The following is a 23,274-nucleotide window of genomic DNA, read 5'->3' as shown; positions in this document are numbered from 1 at the left end:
CTGAAAATGCACTTCTTTCGAGAAGCCTACCCTCACTCTGCTTAACTACCAAACGCAATACCACATTTCTCACCCACTTAATTCGATCTTGCCCACTCCCACACCTTGTGTATTACTCCCTTCCCTTTAGACTGTATGCCTATGCATAGGGCCTTCCTCACCTTTTTGTACCTGTATTGATTGTGATGTTTGTTACTCCATATATTCTATGTATGTAATTCATGTGATGTAGTTGTATAATCACATTTACTTTACAGTGCTACGCAATATGTTGGCGCTATATAAATACATGTTAATAAAAATAATAAAATACCTGTTCTAATGTGATAAAATGAAATGTGAGGGGCAACATTTTCACCTTCATTGACCTGGTGAACTCAGATAGGATAGATGTTTAACTAGGGCAGGGCTACATGTAGGCAGAGCTGAGGATTGGCATGCTGGTGAAACCCGTCTGACTTTCTCTGATGTTCCAGTTATTCAGGTGCAACAACTCAAAAATTCTATAATCAAGTAGGGGAAGCACCTTATTATTAGCTTGCCACAGAGTGTATTTAACATACTTAACATATTAATCAATCACGTGGATCTTTCAGATGTTTGACCTAAATCAATCAGATCCACATAGAAAAACTACTGCCATGTATTCTGGCCAAATCCTCAAGTCATCACCAGTGATAGGGGCATTCTAATTGACACCATGACAGGCTGCATACGTCACTGCAAATCTCAGGGAGAATGTGCCTATTGTGGCTCAAGAGATAAAATACCAGCATTTTTTTCAAGATAGAGGATAAATCATTTTTTAAGAAAAAATATTTCCATTCACTGTGGCTTCATTTTTGAAGGGCTTTGGCCACTGGTAACATGTGCTCCTCATCATAATGCCACCTACAGGTGTTCATTACCTTCTGACATGGTTAAAACCCCACTTTGGTGTCCACTCACTAACCGGTGCCCAATACTACATTTTTTTGCAGAAAATCTCTAGGGTATATTAGTACAGGTATAGGATCCGTTATCTGGAAACTCGTTATCCAGAAAGCTTCAAATTACGGGACAGCCATCTCCCATAGACTCCATTTTACCCAAATGATTAAAATTTTTAAAGAATATTTCCTTTTTCTGTGACATAATTAATCAGTACCATGCACGTTCTCACAACTAAGGTATAATTAATCGTTATTGGAGACCTGTAGGGTTTAATTAATGTTTAAATGATTTTTTAGTAGACTAGTAGTCCTTTTTTAGATGGACCAGTAACATCAAAAAATTAAAAAAAAAAATTTGTTAGTATATCATGAAAAAAAGCCACCAAGACTAATTAAACTTTAAAATCTCACAGACTTTATTAAGAAATAACTTACCGAATCTCCTCTTCACAAAAGTTGACACGGCGACAATCCATCATGCGGCACACGATTTCTCCTCCCTGGCTATCTCCTATAAGGAAGGCAGGGAGGAGAAATTGAGTGATGCACGATGGATCGCCGGATCGCCGGATCGCCTTTTCTGAAGAGGATCACAAGCGGAGTTTCGGTAAGTTATTTTTTAAATACAGGCTGTGAGATTTTAAAGTTTAATTCGTCTTGGTGGGTTTTTTTTTCGTGGTATACTAACTAATTTATTTAAAAAAAAATGTTGATGTTACCGGTCCTTTAAGGTATGAAGATCCAAATTACAAAAAAAAGATCTTGAGCATTCTGGATAATAGGTCCCATACCTGAAGTAGTATTTCTGGCTTGAAGAACTGACACTGACCAGGGCAGTGGGGTGCAGACTGGGAATAAGGTCCAATGGGATTGAAAACTGGACATCACAGAGTTGGGGTTGTAGACTCTGCTACTATGGTATATAGCGTCATCCCTTGTTATAACCCAAGCTTTTTATTTGGTGCTGGAAACTGTAGTCTTATTGGCTGGCTGTTTTGTGCCAGGAGAATCACCACTTAACTCCTCACATACTGGTCATTATGCCAATGGCAAATTTAGCTGGAGAAACAAAAATGTTATCTGTGCTCACCATTCTATCCTTTGCCACGGTCACAGCGGTATCATTGTGACAGTTCTTTATGGTGCCATCAGCTCCGCTCCGCAGCAGTAACCTTGTGATCTCTACCAGGCCTCGCCCACTGGCCACATGCAATGCTGTGTTACCGGCATACGTCTGCGCATTGACTTGGGCGCCCCTCTGTAAAACCACCATATGGGAAACACACAGGTTACTATGAAGCACACAGAGGTCACAGAGCCCATAATGTGTCAATGATTCACAGAAGTGTAAAAGAGTTGCACTTGGCTGTGGCTGCGCGCTTATGGGCTGTAACATTTTATGCGCATGCGCAGTGACGTCACACGCGTGTGTGCGCATTGACGTTACGCGCGTAATGGAAAGGGGAGCGGGCAAGCTGGTTATAAGGTGCGTCCGGTCTAGAGCTGGCAGAAGAGTCAGCTGCTCAGCGCCCCTCAATCGTTGCGTCCTAGGCAGCTGCCTCTTCTGCCTACCCCTAGTTCCGGCCCTGATATCTACCAGGCAGCTGTTATCTTGTGTTAGGGAGCTGCTATCTGGTTACCTTCCCATTGTTCTGCTGTTAGGCTGCTGGGGGGGGGGGGGAGAGAAGGGTGATAGGGTGATATCATTCAGCAGTAAAGAGTGAAGTTTATCAGAGCACTAATCACATGACTGGAGGTAGCTGGGAAACTGACATACTGTATGTCTAGCACCATGTCAGATTTCTCAATTAAACTCTGTTTACTTTTTTGAGAAATGGATTTCAGAGCAGAATTCTGGTGGAGCAGTACTATTGATGCATTTTGAAATAAACATTTTTTCCCATCACAGTATCCCTTTAAGGCTAAGTAACATTTTGAAGCATAATCTTGTCCCAGGTTTAGAAACCCATGTCACTCAGATGTTTTGTTTTAGAGCTGATATGACTGTGGGTTAATATAGACCCAATGCACACCAATGCCATGCGACTCTAAACACTTATTTTGTGGTACGGGCATAAAAAAAATAATTAGCATTTTGTAGGTGTAAACTTTGACCACCCTCCATCTGTATCAGACTCAGAGTTTCCATAAGGAACCTCACTTACCTGTAAGAGAAGAGAAACCAGTTCTATAGAACCACCTTCCACTGCTTGGATCAAGGAACTGCGGCCGCTCTTTATGTCCTGGAATAAAAAGGTACGTAGGGAGTCTATGTATGTTCAGGTGTTGCCATTTGTAAGTCATGTCTGTATCACATCTAAACAGCAGCACTCACTGTTCACTAATAGAGAGTACATCTAGTGAAGCTACCTTCATTTTAAACACGGGGACGCACATTTATCAAAATCCAGATTTTTATGAATATTTTAATAAAAAAAAGTCAGACCAAACTACTCATAAAAATATAAATCTTGTTTATTATTTAAAAAGCACAATTTAATCAGGTCAGGGACAAACGCGAAAAAAATCGAGGGAAAATCTGAATCATAAGATTTTTTCTGAGTTTTTTCCTGAATCACTTGATTTTTTTGGGCTTCTTCCCGAAAAAGTCTAAATTTTTCAGATTTTTGCCAGAAAAATCCAAAATAGTCAGACTTTTGGGCTAATTTCAGCACAGACCACAGAAACTTCCAAATGGGAGAGGGGACTTCTCCTATTGACTTATATACAACCTCGGCAGGTCTGAGATGGCGGATTTTTGGACTTGGACTTTTTTTCCATCCTTGGGGTTCAATAAATCTCAAATTGTTTTGGCATTTGGACTTTAATAAATAACCCCCTAAATGCTTCGTCCCTTCTCCCGTAATCTTTAAGATTGCCATGGATGACTTCTTGGACAATCATAAAATCCAAGGCTATAGTGATCTCAATATCTACAGTTAGTTTATAGAAGTATGTGTATAAATAATGTTTGAATGCAGATTATAAAAAAGATTCAGTCAACAAATTCTACAGAAATAGGCAATTATGATATATATATATATATATATATATATATATATATACATATATATATATATATGTTGTGTTATTCTATCAGAAATATTCCTACCACAGTATCCACATCTGCTCCATTATCCAGTAAACAGAGTGCCAGGTCCTCATGTCCAGTACTGATAGCCACATGCAGAGCAGTCATACCTGAGGGAGAGGGCAGAAATATTGCTTTTATTTTATACAAAAAGGGACGGAAGCCATACACCAATGATAAGAGGGAGAGACAACATGGCTCCCAAGGCACAGCACAACAACATCACAAAGGTCATTATAAAGGAATAGAGTGCAGTAATTAATTGTATAATAAAGTGACATGGTGGGGAGATGATGCACTAAATGTTTGCTCCATCCCTGGATGAATTGTATGTCCCTGCTCTATATGCCAATCAGTGCCACTGCCTTCTTTACCAGCAGTTCCATACTACCGTATATATATAAATAGTTGTTTTTTACAGGTTCCCTATTGCCCAGACCACCGCTAAGTTAAAAGGGACATATTGTGTAAAAAACAAGAACGTGTCAGTATATTATATTCCTCTAATTATAGAAAGAATGTGCTTAAAAAAGATGTGTTTTGTGTTGATTAATTGAAAATTTCTTCAAAACCCCTACTAGTCCCATCCATCTGTTCCTGCTGCCTCCTTTCCCAGGCTGCTGTGCAGGGTAGCAGCATTCAGCACATGGCATTGCAGTATAGGAGCCAATCAGCAGATGGGTGGCCCTGATTGGGAACTGAAGCCTGGCTTTGTTTGTGTGAATGCAGGGCTGTGATTGGCTACTCCCCCTCCTACTGTGCTTCCTTCCAGCAGGGACCCTTAGGACACACCCACCCCTCGGACCAGGGATGATCTATGGGGAGCTCCAATAAAGGGGCTATTTTTAAAGTTAATCATTTACAGCTCAGAGTGAAACTGGCACTATATAGTAGTTATTATTGCCTATGAGATTAGGGGGGATTTTCATTTAAGCATTATGTCTCCTTTAATGAGGGCTTAGTGTTTAGCTGCGCAGAGTCACATTTCAAAGGGGGCTGTCGTTTTTAACTCTTTTGGAATGATATAAAGTTAATAGTACTAGCAGTAGTCCAGGTATACTTATTGCCCTGAATAGAGGAAGGATTCTGAAATGAAGGGAACTGGACGTTCCTTGGTAATAAACAGATGTCACAATAATATGGGCTGGATGTACAATATTTGTCGCAGCAAATACGCTTTGCCTGCAGTTAGTTGCAATTGGTGATTGGGAGGAACGAGCCTGTTTGAGCCTGAACTGTGCATTTCTGGTAATAGGGACAAAACTACATTTTATGGTGCATTTCTCACAAGGACTGACAGTATGTCTGAGCCTTTGTAAAAGAAGCATTGTTTTTCTCCTTCTTATCTGGCTGCTGGTCTGGACATGCATTGTAGCACAGACATTTCTAGGTCAGTGAGATCTTAATTGCATGGTGCGCCCATATCCTTCCCAGCATGTTACTACACATCTAGGGAATGGGCCAACTAGGTGTGGGGGAAGGAACAATGCTATCATTTGCTCTTGTTTAATTATTCAGTAATTTTATTATATATTCTTTGCCACAGTTGGGGTAACACTGATGTAAAGCCCCATTATTTGCAGGTGTTATAACAGTCACCCCCTAGTTGCACCCCATCCAGAGATAGCTCAAGTTGCACACATTTATGCTTATTTCCATTTTACACTTCCAGATTTCTACTGGTATAATATACACAATAGGGGTAATTTACGACCTGGAAGGCAGGGTGCAAAGCATGAAATACAGGTACAATATGCCATGTATTTGCACTTTTTTTTTTTGTATTTTATTAAAGTTATTTTATTTTTTTAACCAAATGGAGCTGTATCATTACGAGGGTTTTTTATTGAAGCCTGAATGTTAAAAACTCGAAAAATACAAGTCTTTTTAATGTCATCTCAGACCTGCCGAGGTTGTATATAAGTCAATGGGAGTGGTCCCTATCCTACTTGGAAGTTACTGTGGTCTGTGCTGGAATTAGCCTGAAAATCCGAATACTTAAGGTTTTTCAGGCAAAAATCTGGAAAATTCTGGCTCGAAAAAAAAACTTGAAAAAATCGATCAATTGGGGAAAAAATTTTGAAAAAACAATGTTTTGGGTTTTCGCTCGATTTTAACGAGTTTTCCCGATCCGATTAAATTGTGCTTTTTAAATAATAAATAAGGTTAAATCGTAGATACAAATTTGCTCGGCCTTTTTTTTTTTTTTTTAAAGAAAGAAAATCAGATCAATTCAGATTTTAATAAATAAACCCTTATGAGTTGACTTTATTGCCCCCAAAATGTCTAGAGGTTGACCTGTTTTACCAATATTTATTGAAATTGTATATGAATTAGGGCCTCATGGGGCCCCTATACCTCCTGCCCCCCCCCCCGCTTCCTCTGTAGTTACGCACCTCTGTCTGGGGATTTGTAAATGATCCCTAAGGTTTCAAGAGCTGATCATCTTCATTAGGTGAAGCCAAGGCACTGGAGAGGTCCTAATTCCTTATATTAGCTGCTTGGGAATGAGGTTTCTGACTAGATTGCTAAACTCAAGCAAATAGAAGACTGGAAGTGGTACTTGTTGCTCTGGGTTACTGTAACTGTCACTAACATCTAAGGGCCCATTAAATAATGGCAGAGGTGCATGCACTTAAGTGCTTAGTGTGAGGCAAAATTCTATTAAAGGAGACATATTACACAGCTAAAAACCCATTCTAATATTGCAGACAATATTGTATAATATATGGTGCTGGTTTATTTTTGGGCTAAACGTTAATATTATCTTTTAAAAAAAGGCTCCTTTATTGGAGCTCCCTATAGATCTGCCATGGTCCCTGTCCGTGTTTCAAATGAGGGGTGGGCGTGTCCTAATGCTCCCTGCCAAAAGCACAGTAGGAGGGGGATAGCCAATCACAGTGCTGCAGTCACACAAGCAAATATGGGCTTCGGGTCCGCCAAGCTGCTAATTGGTTCCTTTAATATAGTGTAGTGTGCTAAGTTCCGCTAGCTCCCCTGCACAGCCTGGGAAAGGAGGCAGCAGGAAGTGGAATGGAGGATGGGCTATTAGGGTTTTTTCAGAATTTTTCAGTAAAGTAACCAGAAATACCACTGTTTTAAGCACATTCCTTCACATTCTTGTTTTTTACACAATATGTCTCCTTTAAGTACTTTTGCCTATGCTAATGTGGGGAACAGCCTGTGCTCTGCACCTTAGGGCAGGGTAAATACCCCATTGCAGCTTTCAGCTTTGTCAGGTGAACAAGAAATCCTGTACCTTATACCTGCAACACTCCTACCACCCTCTCTGTATGAAGCAAAGGCAAATGAAGGCAATACTGCGGTTCAGAATGAGGTGAAACTATTTCACTCCACTATGAAAGCACAAACATGTAGAGCCATTTGCAAAATGCCAAAGACAAATGTAATATTGTGTAGCAGCTGGTGAATTAAGAATTCTGGCTCTGGGCCCAAGAGCCAAACACCTACATGAACATATATACAGTAACAACATTGAACAAACAAAGTTTATATTTGCTTTTGATTAAGTCAGTTGCTTGTGAGACAGAGGTCAGTGTCGCCTCTTTAAGGGAGGTGGAATCTGCACGTTTCCTAGAACTGAAGCACAGGTCTGAACAAAAAGTCCCTAGAACTCATTGCTAACGCTAGTAATCCAATGGTAAAGTGCCCAACAACAAACACAAACAGCAGAAAAGGAGAAGCCAAGAAAGGGAAAGAGTAAAAAAAACCCTACTACTGGTCTAATAAAAAGACGAGATAGTTCTCATGAGGGAGCAACTCGGGTATTTGAATTAGAAAACAAATAAATGTCACTCCCTTCAGTTTCATTTGTATCTAGGGAGGGGGCATGAATTTGACTTTCTCACTCGCTACCTATAAGGCCTACGTTACTGTACAGAATAAAGGTATCCCAAGTGGCCATCACTCTTCCATTCTGTATCTGAACTGATTGCTTAACAATCATATAAAAAGTGTATTTCCTATCAGACCAATATTACAGGTATAAATAAACGGGTTAATCACCTTCAAAAACTTTTTTCAGATTAGTTGTTTTCAGATTGTTCCCCAGAGATAAAGACTTTTTGCAATTAATTTCTCGTTTCTATTTATGATGGTTTCTCTAATATTGAAGTGTAATTTTTCACAAGCTCTGGAAGGGGGGGGGGGGTCTCGGTGCTTTAATTGTTCTAAATTGATACATTTAGTTGATATTTTTCTTATCTTTGCCCCTGCTCTGCTCAATCCCTCATTTTCATTAAAGGCAGCTGTTAGAATTGATACAATAGTTGCTAATATTCCACAGATACTGAGAATGGATAAACGAATGTAGCCACTAAAATACAGCAAATTGTAACAGCGATTGCACCTGGATCACTGAGCTGCCAGACTGAAACACAAGAGACACAAACATTAAACTTGAATTTGGGGAAAAAGATAAAAAAAATCAAAATTGGAAAACAATTGAAAAAAGTCTTTATTCCTGGAGAACAATCTGAAACCAATCTGAAAACAACTCAACTGAAAAAAAGTGTTTGGAAGGTGAACAACTCTTTTAATGGGTTATATGGTAATCAGATCCTGTTAATCTATTTTGTGCAGGTAGGGTTGCCACCCGGCCGGTATTTTACCGGCCTAGCCTGTAAAACACCTGCCAAGGCTGGTGCAATGTAGCTGCCGGTAAATTTGTAATATCCCTAACTAAAGCCTTTGGCCCGGCCCAATCTGCTCAAAACGTACCTTTTTTTCTCCGTCTGGCCAATCGAACCCCTGCGGCCCCGTCCCCTATGATGTCACGCCCCTCCCCTTTTTACGTCACACCTAGTCCCCTTTGCCGTCAAGCCCCTCCCCTTTTTACCGCCCCTAGCACCGGCCAGTGCAAATTTTATTAAAAGGTGGCAACCCTAAGCGCAGGCCTGTGCCAGAATTCAGACTCACTTCTGGTAACATCTGGAAACAGGTTACCCAGGCTGTGAGGCCCTTATTGACAGCAGAACTAATTGGCTGTAACAGATGAAAAATGCTAGGTTGAGTAAAGTATTCGTCAGCTCTTCTAGTAAATGGATTCCAGGATTTTTTGGATTGACACATAACCTGGTAATTTGCAGCAACCAGGTCCTATTTTTCCCTCTGAACAAACTCCATCATCCTTACATCTGCTTGTCTAGCAAATGGATCCTAAAATGAGTCCTTTTTCCACATACCCTGGTAATTTGTTGCTTCCAGGCCCCATTTTCTTCCTCTCAGTAGGATTTCCAGGCACCTCATGCTCTCATATTCACAGGCTAGGTGAACGCAAGTCTGCCCATTGCGGTCTGGAATCTGAGGTGTAGCTCCATGTTGCAAGAGGAGGGAGACCATGGCTGGCTGATCTGTGATCACCGCAAGGTGAAGCGGGGTCTGGGGTTGGGTGAAGGAAACAAAATCAGGTCTAGACTGAGAATCAAAACAGGCCCTGGCATTTCAGGTACCCCGAGGCCCCAACAGGCCACACAGAGGCCCAAACAGCCCCCCACCAGCCCACTAAATAGTGACTGTCTATGCCATCTAACAGCAGCCCCTCTGGCATTTGCCAGAACCCACCGATTGCCAGTCTGGGCCTGAACAAAATCATTCAGAGAGTGATACCATGCACATGTAAGTCAAACCTTAAAGTAATTGTTAGTTAGCCAAAAATGTAATGTACAAAGTGAGTGGATGTCTAACATAATAGCCGGACACTACTTCCTGCTTTGCAGCTCTCTTGTTTCCACTGATTAGTTACCAGGCAGTAACCAATCAGAGACTTGAGGGGGGACACATTGGTCATAACTGTTGCTTTTACCCTAGCAATATATTTAATTAATTCCCAACCGATCCTCCAGATGACTTATGGTCAGGCTCACCAACAGCTTAGTAGAGTAGCCATCTCCACAGCGGTATCATAGATAATGAAGAAAACTGGAGAGCCTTTACCCTAGCAACCATGTATTGATTTGAATAAGAGACTAGAATACGAATAGGACAGGCCTGGTTAGAAAGATATAAAGTTATAAAAAGTAGCAATAACAATACAATCTATAGCCTTAAAGAGCATTTGTGTTTTAGATGGCATCAGTGACCCCCATTTGAAAGCTAGAAAGAGTCAGAAGAAGAAGGTAAATAATTAAAAAAAACTATAAAAAAAACTAATTGAAAAGTGGCTTAGAATTAGCCATTCTATAACATACTAAACGTTAACTTAAAGGTGAAGCACCGAGTACATCCCTCCTACAAGCACCTTTTCTCCAATCTAAAAAATTCCAATGAGAGATAATGTTACAAATAGCAATTTATGGCTTATGACTAAAGTAATGACTTGACATGGCAGATGGATGGAATGAAAGAGACAGAACTGGAGAGAGTCTGTACAATAATATAATGTATTTTGAGTGTTCTTGTTAAAAATGTCCTTGTGAGAGTCTCAGTGGTGCTTTTTTTATTACTTCTAGTGAAAAGTGACTTAGAAGGAAATGCAGTGAGACGAGAAAGGGGAAACCCCGGTGCCACATGATTTCCCAGCAAGAGCATGTCTTAATAAGAGACGTAACACAATATTTATAATATAGGAGAGCAGGAGTCAGTTACAGTAACAGCTTTGTATAATGGAATTTAGCAATGGGAAAATACTTTACTTGACAGTGGAGTATATCAGAGACAGATAGTGGTGGATGTGGTTTAAAGGACAACGAAACCCTCCATCTATATTGGAATCCCTCAAACACCCCCACCTTCCCTGCTCCCTCTCTGTGCCACCCATTAGTCTCAAAAGTGGACCTCTCTGTGCATCTGTATGATTTCAAAATGGGTTGGCAGGCACCATCTTGCACCCCTTTGGGTACTCTTCTGTGTGATTGCTTACATGGAGCATGCACAGCGGAAGCCAAGTCTAGAGCAGCTTCAGCTTTGTAAGCTCCTGTGACGAGCTTGCACAGAAAGGGACCAGAAGCGGAGCGAGAGTGACGTCAGACAACCAAACTGAGCTGTTCTGAATATTTTAAGCAGGTAAACAGATGGGTCCATTTATGAATGGGTAACCAATAAATGGGGCCTGGGTAGGGTTGTCATCTGTCCGGATTTAGGGTTGCCACCTTTTCTGTAAAAAAATACTGGTCTTCCTATATATTTATCTTTTTTCCCTATTAATAACATTGGGATCAATCATCAGTTTTACTGGCCAGGCCGGTAAAATACCGGCTAGGTGCCAACCCTATCCGGATTTGACCCAGACAGTCCGGTTTATGGAAGGGCTGCCCGGGTCAAGACCGTCTGCTTGTTTTCCAAATAAGAAAAACTGGACAGGATCTCCCTTGATTGACAAGGCGATCAGCCAATCACTGATCGCCGCATCGTAGCCCCGCCCCCGTGGGATTGCTCGCTCCACCCGCAATGTCACTGACTCTGCCCCTCTGACGTCATGGCTCCCCTGCTTGGATCGTGGGCCACTGAAAGGTGACAACCCTAAGCCTGGGGTTGGAGTAAGGTATTTGTTTTGATATTACAGCAGGATTCAGGCAAGTGCCTGGCTGAACCGAATCCAAATCGAAAAAATCATCTGACTTTTTGTGCGGTTATTTTATCCCCTCGGGTTTCTTAATTTGGGTATGCAAATTAGGGTTTAGATTCAGTTTGGTATTCGGCCAAATCTTTCACAAAAGATTCAAGGTTCGGCAGACAATATGCTCTTATATTTTCAAAAACAATGAACAGAGAGTAGTAAATGGCCCTATATACAAAGGGTTATGCACAACTGCTAGAGAGCAAAAGGCTTCAAAATCAATGCCATGCACTAAACCTAAAGGTTTTCACCAAGACCTAGTGCTGCTAATGTGCTGCTAATGTACTCTGTATTGGCAGAGCTGTCAGGAAAAAAGTTGTTAAAAAGAGAATTCAACCCTTTAAGAAAAACCCGTATTTAAAAAACGGGCGCCCTGAAGCACATCCCCCACCACACCACATCGCCCCCTACACTCCCTCTGTGCCCTGTCCACAAATCCAAGTTTGTCAAAAACTACGAATAATAAAAAATGAAAACCAACTGCAACTGCAAAAGCACTCTTTACAATTACACCATACTAAGTCTACAACTCAAAGATGAACAACCCCTTTAACACCTAGCTCAAGCACCTTACACATTGTAACTAACACCCAAACTAGGGGCATTTTTATTGAATACCATGTGCCAACCACCTCCTGCTTGTATCTCCTGTCCGGCAAAAGCAATATAGTTTCCACACTGCTGGCAGTTAGAGGGTTGAACTGGCAGCTCTGCTGCATGTATTTTATATGTAAGCACTTCCCGATCTTGTGTTCAATCTGCACGAAAAGACAGTGCAGTACAACTAGGGGTTAATGTGAAGCTTCCAGCCAGTTTACAGGATACACTGAGGTTAAGCACTAATGAGAACTGACGTAGAGCCAGGGCCGCCATCAGGGGGAGGCAGGGGGGACAAGTGGCCCGGGCCTGAAGGGGGGCCCTGCACTTTTCGAATAGCCGGGCACCCTTTGACAACTCCGAAGCCGCGCCGCCCGATCGAAGTCCCGAACAGCCAATTGCGGAAGTGCCAAACAGACAAAGTCCTGAAGCAGCAGAAAGACCCGAAGTCACGAAAGGAGCCGACACTGAAGTCCTGAAGCAGCGAAAAGACCCGATGTCATGAAAACAGCTATAATTAAAGTCCTGAAGCCACGAGTTCAATTCTACTGACACCAATGTGTTGTTTTTTTTAAAATCCCCGGCCACCAATGTTTTATTTTAATACTCTATAGGCCCCTGCCACCAATTTTTTAAAAAAAATATTTTATGGGGCCCCAATTTTTTTTTTTAACTTGTAAGGGGGGGGGGACTTAGTATATTGAGCAATTGCACAAGCACTTGGAGGCTTACCTTAACTGGCTGCACAATAAGGAACTGAGTTCCAAATATATCAAGATATATATCATTTTACAGAAACAGATTGCTCTTACTCATCTCAGTCCCTTCCCCTGTGGAGCTTTTAATCATCCCCATCATCATATTCACATAACATGACAATTATTATATCAGCAGCCAATAAAACCTACATGTATTATTTTAGATTGTGGGAGGAAGACCTGTGGGATGAATTGGAGCACAGACTATCCAGGCCTGATCCCCCAACATCAGTGCCCCATCTTACTAATGCTCTTGTGGCCAACAACAATGTTCCATCATCACAACTGAACTAGTTTACTGGGCATATATAAATACTGTATATAAAATAACCTGTAAAACAGTACTTACCTGCCTGAGATTGTTCAGCATATCTAGATGTCTTGCTCCATGGAGGAGGAAAGCTATCACCCTCTGAGCAGCCAAAATGTTTCCATGAACCACAGCAATGTGCAGAGCTCTGCAAAAACAAAGTGAAGGTGATGGACCTGAAGAATAACCAAAAAGTTCACATCTAAGGATGAGAGGAACACGAGTACAGTGACAATCAGAGAAAGCTGATGGAGAAACTATATAGTGGTAGTAGGATGCAGAGGAAGATGTTTGTGTCCACAGTTTTCTAAACTGTTACTATTTGTTTCTCCCATCCACATAAACACCCTCCCTTCAGCCATTCACACAATCATTTTCTGTCTTCACCATAACCACCTTCCCATAAGCCTTTCACACAATCAACTTCCCACCAGTATCCCACATAACCGCTTTATCGCCAGACCTCACACAATTACCTTTCCTTCAGTTCTCCCCACAACCAACCACTTTCCCTTCAGCCTCCCATACATCCACCTTTCCTTTCAGACTTCCACACCAACATCTTCCTTTCAGATGTGCACACAATCACCTTTACTTCAGCCCTCTAAACAACCCAGCACTTTGCCTTCAACCTTCCATACAACCACCTCTCCTTTAGCTTTCTACACTAAACTGACCTCCTTTGTCTAAAAGTAGACATTGTGCTTGGTGAAAGATGCACCAAGCAATGTGCACTCTATGGGATTGATTAACCATCCTTTAAAACTGTTTTCACACACACATTTAATTTAATTAAATAACATGTTTTGTCATTTTGAGGTTTCCCGCATTCCAGTCTTTTTTCCTCTGATGTTCATTTAAAAAAAAAAAAATCATTGGTCATTTATACTGGCAACATGAAAAAAAATCTGAAAGGAAATTTTTTTTTTTTACATAATATTTGTAAATAAGTTAATGTGTGCGTTTGTGTGCTGCCACCAGTTCCTAGCCTATCAAGGCTACTTTTGCATGTTTTCCAAACCGGACATTGCTATTGAAGGGGTGGGATGGTGCCATGAGGAGTCAATGTAGAGGTGGGTGGTGAAATCATTGGGTTGGTTGTTGAGAGAGATTGGGCAAGTCAGGGTGAGGATTGGGTGGTTTTTGTCTGGGTTTCAGAATGCTAAACCTAGACACACAATAATAAGGTTTTTTTTTTTAAATTGAAATTACATTATAATTTAAATTATATAAATCATTTTTAAAAAATTAAAAAACAAGACCTGTTAAGCGCTGAACTTCATTGGACTATAATATTGTTTGCTACCAGCTCCCAGGCAGATGATATAGTTTTGCTGTAAGTGCTCCTCCATTGGGACTATACTGTATATATATATATATATATATATATATATATATATATATATATATATATATATATATAGATATAGATATAGATATAGATATATATAGATATATAGATATATAGATATATATATATATATATAGCTTTGCAAGTAAGAGCAGCACACTCTAGATGACTAAATATATATATATATATATATATGTATATATCCCTGTATTATTTCCAAGATACAGCTAGAAGTCTAGTCAGCCATTTAAAATGGCCTCACCTTAATCTTTTGGAACAATGGTTGATTTGCTAAAACAGAAGTATTTTATTATGTTCGTTGGGAAAGATTAAATTTTGAGCCTCAATGAGGGTTAGAACCAAATGAGTCTGGAAACCTCTAGCATGACTGGACTATGGAAGACATACTGTATGAGAAGACATTGGCAGCAGATTGGAATACTGAAACCATGGATAAGAGACGACTTGGAGGCAATGGAGAGATAACACTGAAAGAGATAATTCTGGTAGACTACGAATCCCAGCATACATTAACATATTATGTTCATATGTTACACGTGACATATTGCCCCTTGTAGTCTTGCAACGTCTCGGTTATTAAAGTTTTAAAACGATTAAAAATATTTCCAGGGTCAGCAACACCATTAAAATGCAAAAGAATCCTCCAATAACAATCCCATCGGATCTGTGTAAATCTGGCTCCATGTTCTTTATTACTGCAACTGGACCTGGAAGCTTTAAATGCAGTATTTCTATCACAGAAAAACTAAACTCCAGAATGATGGTTGATGTCAATGTAATATCATGAAGCCAACAGTTTATAATATAATCTCTGTAGGTAACAGAGCAGGATGGCTGAAATGGCTGGTAATTGGCATTCTTATTAGTGACTTAGTATTTAATCTTTTGTTTGTTTTCTAGAGAACTAGGGGCTGCAGTAGGACAGTTTTATGGAGGGTTTAGATCCCCTATAATAAAAATGATATTGTTGTTTACTGCGGGGAGCATGAGGCAACCGGATAGAGGCAAAAAGGAGGATAACAGAATATTAAGAATTAGTCATAAAAAGAAAACAATTTGGAACAAAAGTGGCAAACCTGTTCCGTAACCACAGCCGGACCTGATATCTAATTTACAATAACTTAAGGAAGAATCAACAAGCACGGAGGAGAAATGTGAGATGGAAAGGAAATATGGGGGGCCAAGTTGAAGAAATTTGAGGGCTCTAGCAGGAACAGAAAACAAGAAGGTGAAGGTGGAGATTCGTGTAACAAAGGGATAAGGACAATTGGCCAAGGAAATGAAGAGACAATGTGGCTGTGGACACAAAGGGGAAATTATTACCTCAATTTCGGTTATTATTTTTCTCGTGTGCAACTGCACCGTCTTCCACTTACTGGGGTGGATTTACAATGTAGAGTTGTAGATATTTAGGGGCAGATTTATCAAGGGTCGAAGTGAATTCGAGGGAATTTTCGAAGTACGAAAATTCGAAATTCAAAGTAATTCTTCGGATACTTCAACCATCAAATAGGATACTATGACTTTGAATATACTTCAACTTCGATTCGAAGTAAAAATTGTTCGACTATTCGATAATCGAAGTACTGTCTCTTTAAAAAAAACTTCGACATCAATACTTCGCCAAATTAAACCTGCCAAATTGCTGTTTAGCCTATGGGGGACCTCCTGTGTGTTTTGCTACGTTTTTTTAAATCAAAGGATTTTTTGGGAAAATCGTACGATCTTACGATAAAATCGTTTGATTCAAAGTACGATCGGAATACGATCGTATTACGATCGGAATGTGATCGTACGATCGTACTATGATCGGAATACAATTATACGATGTATAAAAAAATGTTGGAGGATTCTATTCGATTCTATTCGAATTTCTACGTTTTCTACTTCGAAATTCGACCCTTGATAAATCTGCACCTAAGAATGACTAAAACCTTCTAGGAGAAACCCAATAACTACCCTAAAATCCACCAGTATTGAGACAATACAAACAAGTATAGCTTAGGCGAACTAAAGTAAAAAAAAAGGACGAGTCCAGGAATCTTGTATTTTAAGGGGCAGATTTATCAAAGGTCGAGGTGAATTTTTGAATGAAAAAAATTCGAATTTCGAGCTATTTTTTGTGTACTTCAACTAGGGAATAGTCCAAATTCAATTCGAATTTGAAAAAAATTAGAGAATTCGAATATCGAAATTTATCATCTACTGTCCATTCGAACATTCGCCATCTAAAACCTGCCGAATTGCTGTTTTAGCCTATGGGGGACCTCCTAGAACCCATTTGGAGTCAATTGGTGGACTTTGAGAAATCAAAGTTTTTCCCAAGAAATATATACAAATATATACATTATATATGTAATTTTGTATGTTTTCTATATAAACCCATTTATTTTACACTGCTGCAGAATATCTTTGTATTCTAAAAATACATGTTAATCATCATCATCATCGTCATCATCATCATCATCATCAAGGATTAGCCCATATACAGTAAATATACAGGCTGTAATAACAACAAATAGCATGCGAGGGACTTAGAGACTGTCTGTACCACAAAGATGTAACATCCGCTGAAAGAGAAACAGCTAAGGGGAGGGGATGGTTAGATCTGCGTCATTTTTAGGAAGTTTAAGGGATTTCACAGAAATGCCTCTTACTATGAAATGAAACTTAATGGGGTGTGGGGGGAAGGGAGGGCAAGCAGATGAAGTGCGCGACGGACATCAGCAACAGATGAGGGGGTTCACGGTGCCGTGAGAGGTGTCAGCAGCTGCTAGAAAGTGATGCCTTTGTTAAACCAAAAAAAAATCTGATCTGATGTAAAGGAATCTTGCATGAGTGGAAAGGTTTAAAGGGGAACTATACCTAAAAAATACATCCTGACACTATTTTTTGTTTTTTTCTCTGTTGCCATAAGCGCTGAGCTATGTACAATTTTTGGATATTTTTTACACAGGGGAATATGCAGAATCCTTAGTTTGGGAAATGCTAAATTGAGGTTGCAGTCGAGAAGGTGCATGCATAGTTTTTTGGGGGGTAAGAATAATGACCATGTTGCTCCACCTGCCACAGCTGAGCTCTTGGTGCAGAGCATTTTCTATGTAACTTACCAAGTTTGCCTCAGGCCCTGTCAAAACCAGAAAGGTCCCTGGGTGGATGTACAGGCCTGGAGGCAGGGGGAGGAAAGTGAGTGACAAGGGACGATTAGGGTAAATCCTGTGGTGTAAGGAGAAGATGGCATAGACCAGGAGGAGGAAGAGTGTGGTGAGTGGGGGAGTAGTGAAGGGAGCAGGAAGTTTGTGGTGTCAGCAAGATGAGGAGAGGGCTTAGAATGGGGGCTATGTGTGGTTTCTGAGCTGCCTGCTCGGTGCTTTCTATGCTTTTCCCCTTTTCTTCATTCCTGTAACCAGATGACCACCCAATACCAGAGGTCAAGGGTTATTCGTCAGAAATCCAACCTTGGAGCCTTAGATACAGAAGCAGAACCTGGAAATAGGTTTGAACCCACTAATGATGAGGAGACTTGCCTTGTTGCTTATAGGGGAGAATACTGAACTACAACTCCAAACACTGTAGCCTGTCAAACCCTGATTTTCTCTAAGTCACACTGTTTACACTGCAAATAATTCACTCTACAATATAAATTTAATTCCTGAACCAGCAAATGTATTTTTTATAGTTGTAAATTGGTGTGTTGGCAGCCATCTCAGGTCATTTTGCCTGGTCATACCTCCCACCGTTCTGGAAACGGAATGAGGGACAACAATTGTTTTGACCACGCCCCTTTTGTGACCACACCCCCTAATTACCATGCCCATTTTACAAAATTTGGCAGGTTATGAAAGTTATTTTGTTTTATTACAGTTTTACTAATGAAGGTGAATTGCCCTTTAAGCTGTGAATCTAACTCTAACAAGAGACAAAACTGTTACAAATGTATCTTAAGTATCTATTTTGGGCTCTCTGCCAAGAGCCAATTAAGTTAGAAACACTGCATCTTTTTTGGCTGTTCAGTGCAGAGAAATCGGGACTTTCCAATACAAATGCAGGATTGCGGGTTGAGCTGTCAAAAGAGGGACTGTCCCGCTCAAAACAGGACAGTTGGGAGGTTTGCATGTGCTTTCAGAAAGAGCCAGCACTTTAGAATGGAACTTCTTTCTGGCAGGCTGTTCTTTCTCCAATTCAATGGATTTTACTATTGAGTGCCCTTTCTTAGATCTACCAGGCAGCTGTTATCTTGTGTTAGGGAGCTGCTACCTGGTTACCTTCTCATTGTTCTTTTGTTTGACTGCTGGGGGGGAAAGGGAGGGGTGATATCACTCCAACTTGCAGTACAGCAGTAAAGAGTGACTGAAGTTTATCAGAGTCACATGACTGGAGGCAACTGACAATATGTCTAGCTCCATGTCAGATTTTAAAATGAAATATAAAATGTATATATTTGCTCTTTTGAGAAACGGATTTCAGTGCAGAATTCTGCTGGAGTAGCGCTATTAACTGATGCGTTTTGGAAAAAAACATTTTTTTTCCCAAGACAGTGTCCTGGCACAACCATCCATCAATGTTTAGAGTGCCCATGGGACATTTAAAGTAAATATCTGGTTACTATGGGTGCAAATTTGAATCCTTTTACTAAAGCAGGGCTGCTCTGCACATATAGTAACACAGCAATTGAAAAAAAAGACCCACTTCTATCAGGTTCAATGTTCTGTATTCAAATGCTAAATTCAAAAAAGCTAGAGTTGGACCATTTTGTTTGGCTGCCAATTCTGAACAGGTAAGTGACCCAAGAGCTGATTTTAGGACACAGCAGATTCCACATGATCTGAAAGGAAACTTCTACCAATCTAGGGCACAGCCCAAAGTCTGAGTGTGTTCTGCCATAGATCAGTGACATTACATATTATTTTATATGAGACACCAGAAAAGGAGCAATACAGGAGACAAAGCACCGCAAAACACTAGTTTATATAAAGCAATGGGCCTTGGACACAATAACATAATACAGTATTACCCCCATTTTTTGTTTTTCAGAAACCACAAAACGACATGTAAAATGAGGGAAAACTTAAAATCAGGGGATGTAAAATTGGGCTTCCACTGTATAAATAACTGTATATCAGACGGAGGGCACAGTTGCAGGGCAATTGTGGGTCAATAGGATTGGTGGCTACTTACGTGTCTCCATCCTCATCCGGGCGAGTGGCGGCAGCAATGTCAGCCTGGAGCTGTGTGTCTGCATGGAGCAATTTAGGGTGCTGGGTAGGAAGAATTCCTAGGAGAGGTGTGTTGAGTAATGGAGGGGCAGGAACAGCGTAAAGGGGTAACGATGAGGGCAAATATGAAGCACCTGTTGAAATGACAGCAAGTACATATTATTAATAAGCATATTCATTCACACACTGCAGTGAGGTAAAAAAATAGCCTTTTATATATTTTCTCTTAAAAAGCAACGTAACCTCAGAAATAGCACAAATCTGCTACACAACTTCCTACTTACACATGTCCTTTTACTATTTGCTCACCCCCATACCTTCTAATTTGGAGTGCTCCCGAGCACTTTTGCGGCTAACATTATTTTTCTGCATTTTTCAGAGATATTAGCCGTTTTAGAGTGCAAATACCAGGACTTTGGCTCAGCAGTTCTCTTTCACAGTTAGACCCGAGCATGAAGTAACTGTGCACAAACTATATACAGTCAGGGTTGCTGACCTCTACAAGATATTTGCAAAAGGCTTGTATTGGCAAACAGAAAAATATCTCAGAAGATATTAAAAATAGCAAATAAATGTATCCTGCAAAAGTGTCAGAGCAGCATCTGAATGTGAGTTCCTCTATCATTATTGTCACATTTATGCATGTGAAATAGACATATTTCTTGCACATGACTGTAATTTATGGCAGCTCCCCCACTGTGTATAAATGCAGCAGTCGATGTTTTGTGCACACAATAAGTAGGCACAATCCTTCAGCCTGAGTTATACAGGGAACTCTGAGTATCACTCATGTATTATATGGAATAATGTACCTCCTACTGTAAATGATAAGGATATTAGAAGTCACTTAGGGGTTCTGTGACCATATAGAGGCATAAGGCTGTAGGTTGAGTTATACAGGGAACTCTGAGTATCACTCGTGCATTATATGTTATAATGTACCCCCTACTGTAAATGATAAGGATATTAGAAGTCACTTAGGGGTTCTGTGACCATATAGAGGCACAAGGCTGCAGGTTGAGTTATACAGGGAACTCTGAGTATCACTCATGTATTATATGGAATAATGTACCCCCTACTGTAAATTATAAGGATATTAGAAGTCACTTAGGGGTTCTGTGACCATATAGAGGCATAAGGCTGCAGGTTGAGTTATACAGGGAACTCTGAGTATCAGTCATGTATTATATGTTATAATGTACCCCCTACTGTAAATTATAAGGATATTAGAAGTCACTTAGGGGTTCTGTGACCATATAGAGGCACAAGGCTGCAGGTTGAGTTATACAGAGAACTCTGAGTATCACTCATGTATTATATGGAATAATGTACCCCCTACTGTAAATTATAAGGATATTAGAAGTCACTTAGTGGTTCTGTGACCATATAAAGGCACAAGGCTACAGGTTGAGTTATACAGGGAACTCTGGTATCACTCATGTATTATAATGGAAAATGTACCCCCTACTGTAAATTATAAGGATATTAGAAGTCACTTACGGGTTCTGCGACCATATAAAGGCACAAGGCTGCAGGTTGAGTTATACAGGGAACTCTGGTATCACTCATGTTTTATAAGGGAAAATGTACCCCCTACTGTAAATTAAAAGGATATTAGAAGTCACTTAGGGGTTCTGTGACCATATAAAGGCACAAGGCACAAGGCTGAGTTAAAAAGGGAACTCAAACAAACTTGCAAACAGATTTGCAATAACATCATCTATATTACCGCAAATAGCACTTTTCCATATTTCTTATACAGGGGCTAAGAATAACACAAGAGCAAAATCAGTAAGAAGATCTACATCAGTCTAAGTAAGTGCTCTATCAGACTCTGACCCCTGTTTATCATGGGAAAGGATGGGGAGCCATGCCAGCGCTGGAAACTACCTGAATTTTGAAAGCACCCCATACATTTCCAGTCAGCTACTATGTATAAACTGCAGCACCAGGAATCCCCCGCAGTCAACACCCAGAAACCAGACTCATCGATACAGTAACCAGAATCACAACAAGATTATTTTAAAGGCAGCATATATATATATATATATATATATATATATATATATATATATATATATATATATATATATATATATATATATATATATATCCACTGGTGGCCAATAAAAGGGCAACCAAGTTTGGGAGTTTTACTTTGAAAGCAGCTAGTAATTTGCAGGTAAAACTTAGTCCCTTTGTAAAATGTATAATGAAGCAATAGAATTCTTAATGAATGAATGAATGAATGAATGAATGAATGAATAGCAGTTGTTTCTAGAGAAAGGGCTAAATTTTACAGGTGTTGTAGTGGTGGAAATAAGAAAGGTGTTAATAGGTGCTGTTCCACACTTGAGGACCACTAAGGCCTGGGTCCACTGGGAGATCCTCTGGTGATCCTCTACTCAGGCCAATCTAAGCCTGTGTGTCTCCCACTAACTCAGACAGACAGCAATAATGGGGTGCTAGTACTTAGAAGGGGGAGGGGCACACAGAACATCACTCTTCACTATTCAGATATCCAGAATGATCAGAACCTAGGGTATTCTCCAATAAAGGATCTATCAGTAATTTGGATCTCCATACCGTAAGCCTACTAAAAATCATTAAAATATGAATTAGTAGGATTGTTTGCCTCCAATAATAATAATTCATTATGTCAAGTCAAGCGCAAAGTACTGTTTAACGATTACAGTGAAAAAGGAAATCATTTTTAAACGTTTGAAACATTTGATTAAAATGGAGGCTGCGGGAGACAACCTTTGCGTGATTTGGTGCTATTTGGATAACAGGTTCCAAATAACTGATCTCATAGTATTTAAAACCTTAATGACTACATAGTGTAACCTCAATGATTCCATTCCTCTAACATTAAGGGGGTTATTTATCAAAGTCCGAATTTATCTCAATATATTCTGCTACAAACTCCGATCTAATCCGTTTGGGTTTTTTACGCTTATTTATTATTACATTTTCCCAAAAATTTGCTTTGCGGGGAAAAATTTCACCCGAAAACTGTAGGGTAATGCACGAAACCCAGCGCACATCAAAAATCGTTGGGACTTCTCCCATTGACTTATATGCAACCACGACTGGTCTGAGATGTCGGATTTTCAGATTCTGACTTTTCCATCCTCAGGGTTTAATAAATTCTGAAAAATTCATGATTTTTTAAAAGTCTGATTTTATAAAAAAAAATCACATTTTTTTTGTGATTTATGCATTCAGAGTTTAGTAAATAACCCCCTTAGTATGCAGTGCAGATATGGGACCCATTATGTGGAAAACCTTTATCCAGAAAGCTCCAAATTACGGAATGGTTGTATTTTATCCAAATAATCCAAATTTTAAAAACGGATTTCCTTTTTCTCTGTAATAACACTAGCTTGTACTTGATCCAAACGAAAATATAATGGATCTTT

General features: G+C 39.9%; 1 protein-coding gene across 1 annotated transcript in view; it reads right to left on the bottom strand.

Moving 5' to 3' along the window:
• The window catches only part of bcl3.S (BCL3, transcription coactivator S homeolog), a 38,585-nt gene that overhangs the window by 4,635 nt on the left and 10,676 nt on the right, over positions 1 to 23,274 (bottom strand). The window contains exons 2-7 of the mRNA XM_041571586.1: positions 19,815 to 19,986; positions 13,304 to 13,412; positions 9,228 to 9,423; positions 4,045 to 4,133; positions 3,098 to 3,175; positions 2,023 to 2,190 (exon numbers count right to left, since the gene is read on the bottom strand). Of these exons, the coding sequence (XP_041427520.1) occupies positions 2,023 to 2,190; positions 3,098 to 3,175; positions 4,045 to 4,133; positions 9,228 to 9,423; positions 13,304 to 13,412; positions 19,815 to 19,986 (812 nt within the window). The remainder of the gene's footprint in view (positions 1 to 2,022; positions 2,191 to 3,097; positions 3,176 to 4,044; positions 4,134 to 9,227; positions 9,424 to 13,303; positions 13,413 to 19,814; positions 19,987 to 23,274) is intronic.

The sequence above is a fragment of the Xenopus laevis genome, chromosome 7S (assembly GCF_017654675.1).
Source record: "Xenopus laevis strain J_2021 chromosome 7S, Xenopus_laevis_v10.1, whole genome shotgun sequence".
Taxonomy (NCBI): Eukaryota; Metazoa; Chordata; class Amphibia; order Anura; family Pipidae; genus Xenopus; species Xenopus laevis.
Note: the sequence above shows the minus strand (reverse complement) of the source record. Positions and strands in the feature narration are given on the sequence as shown.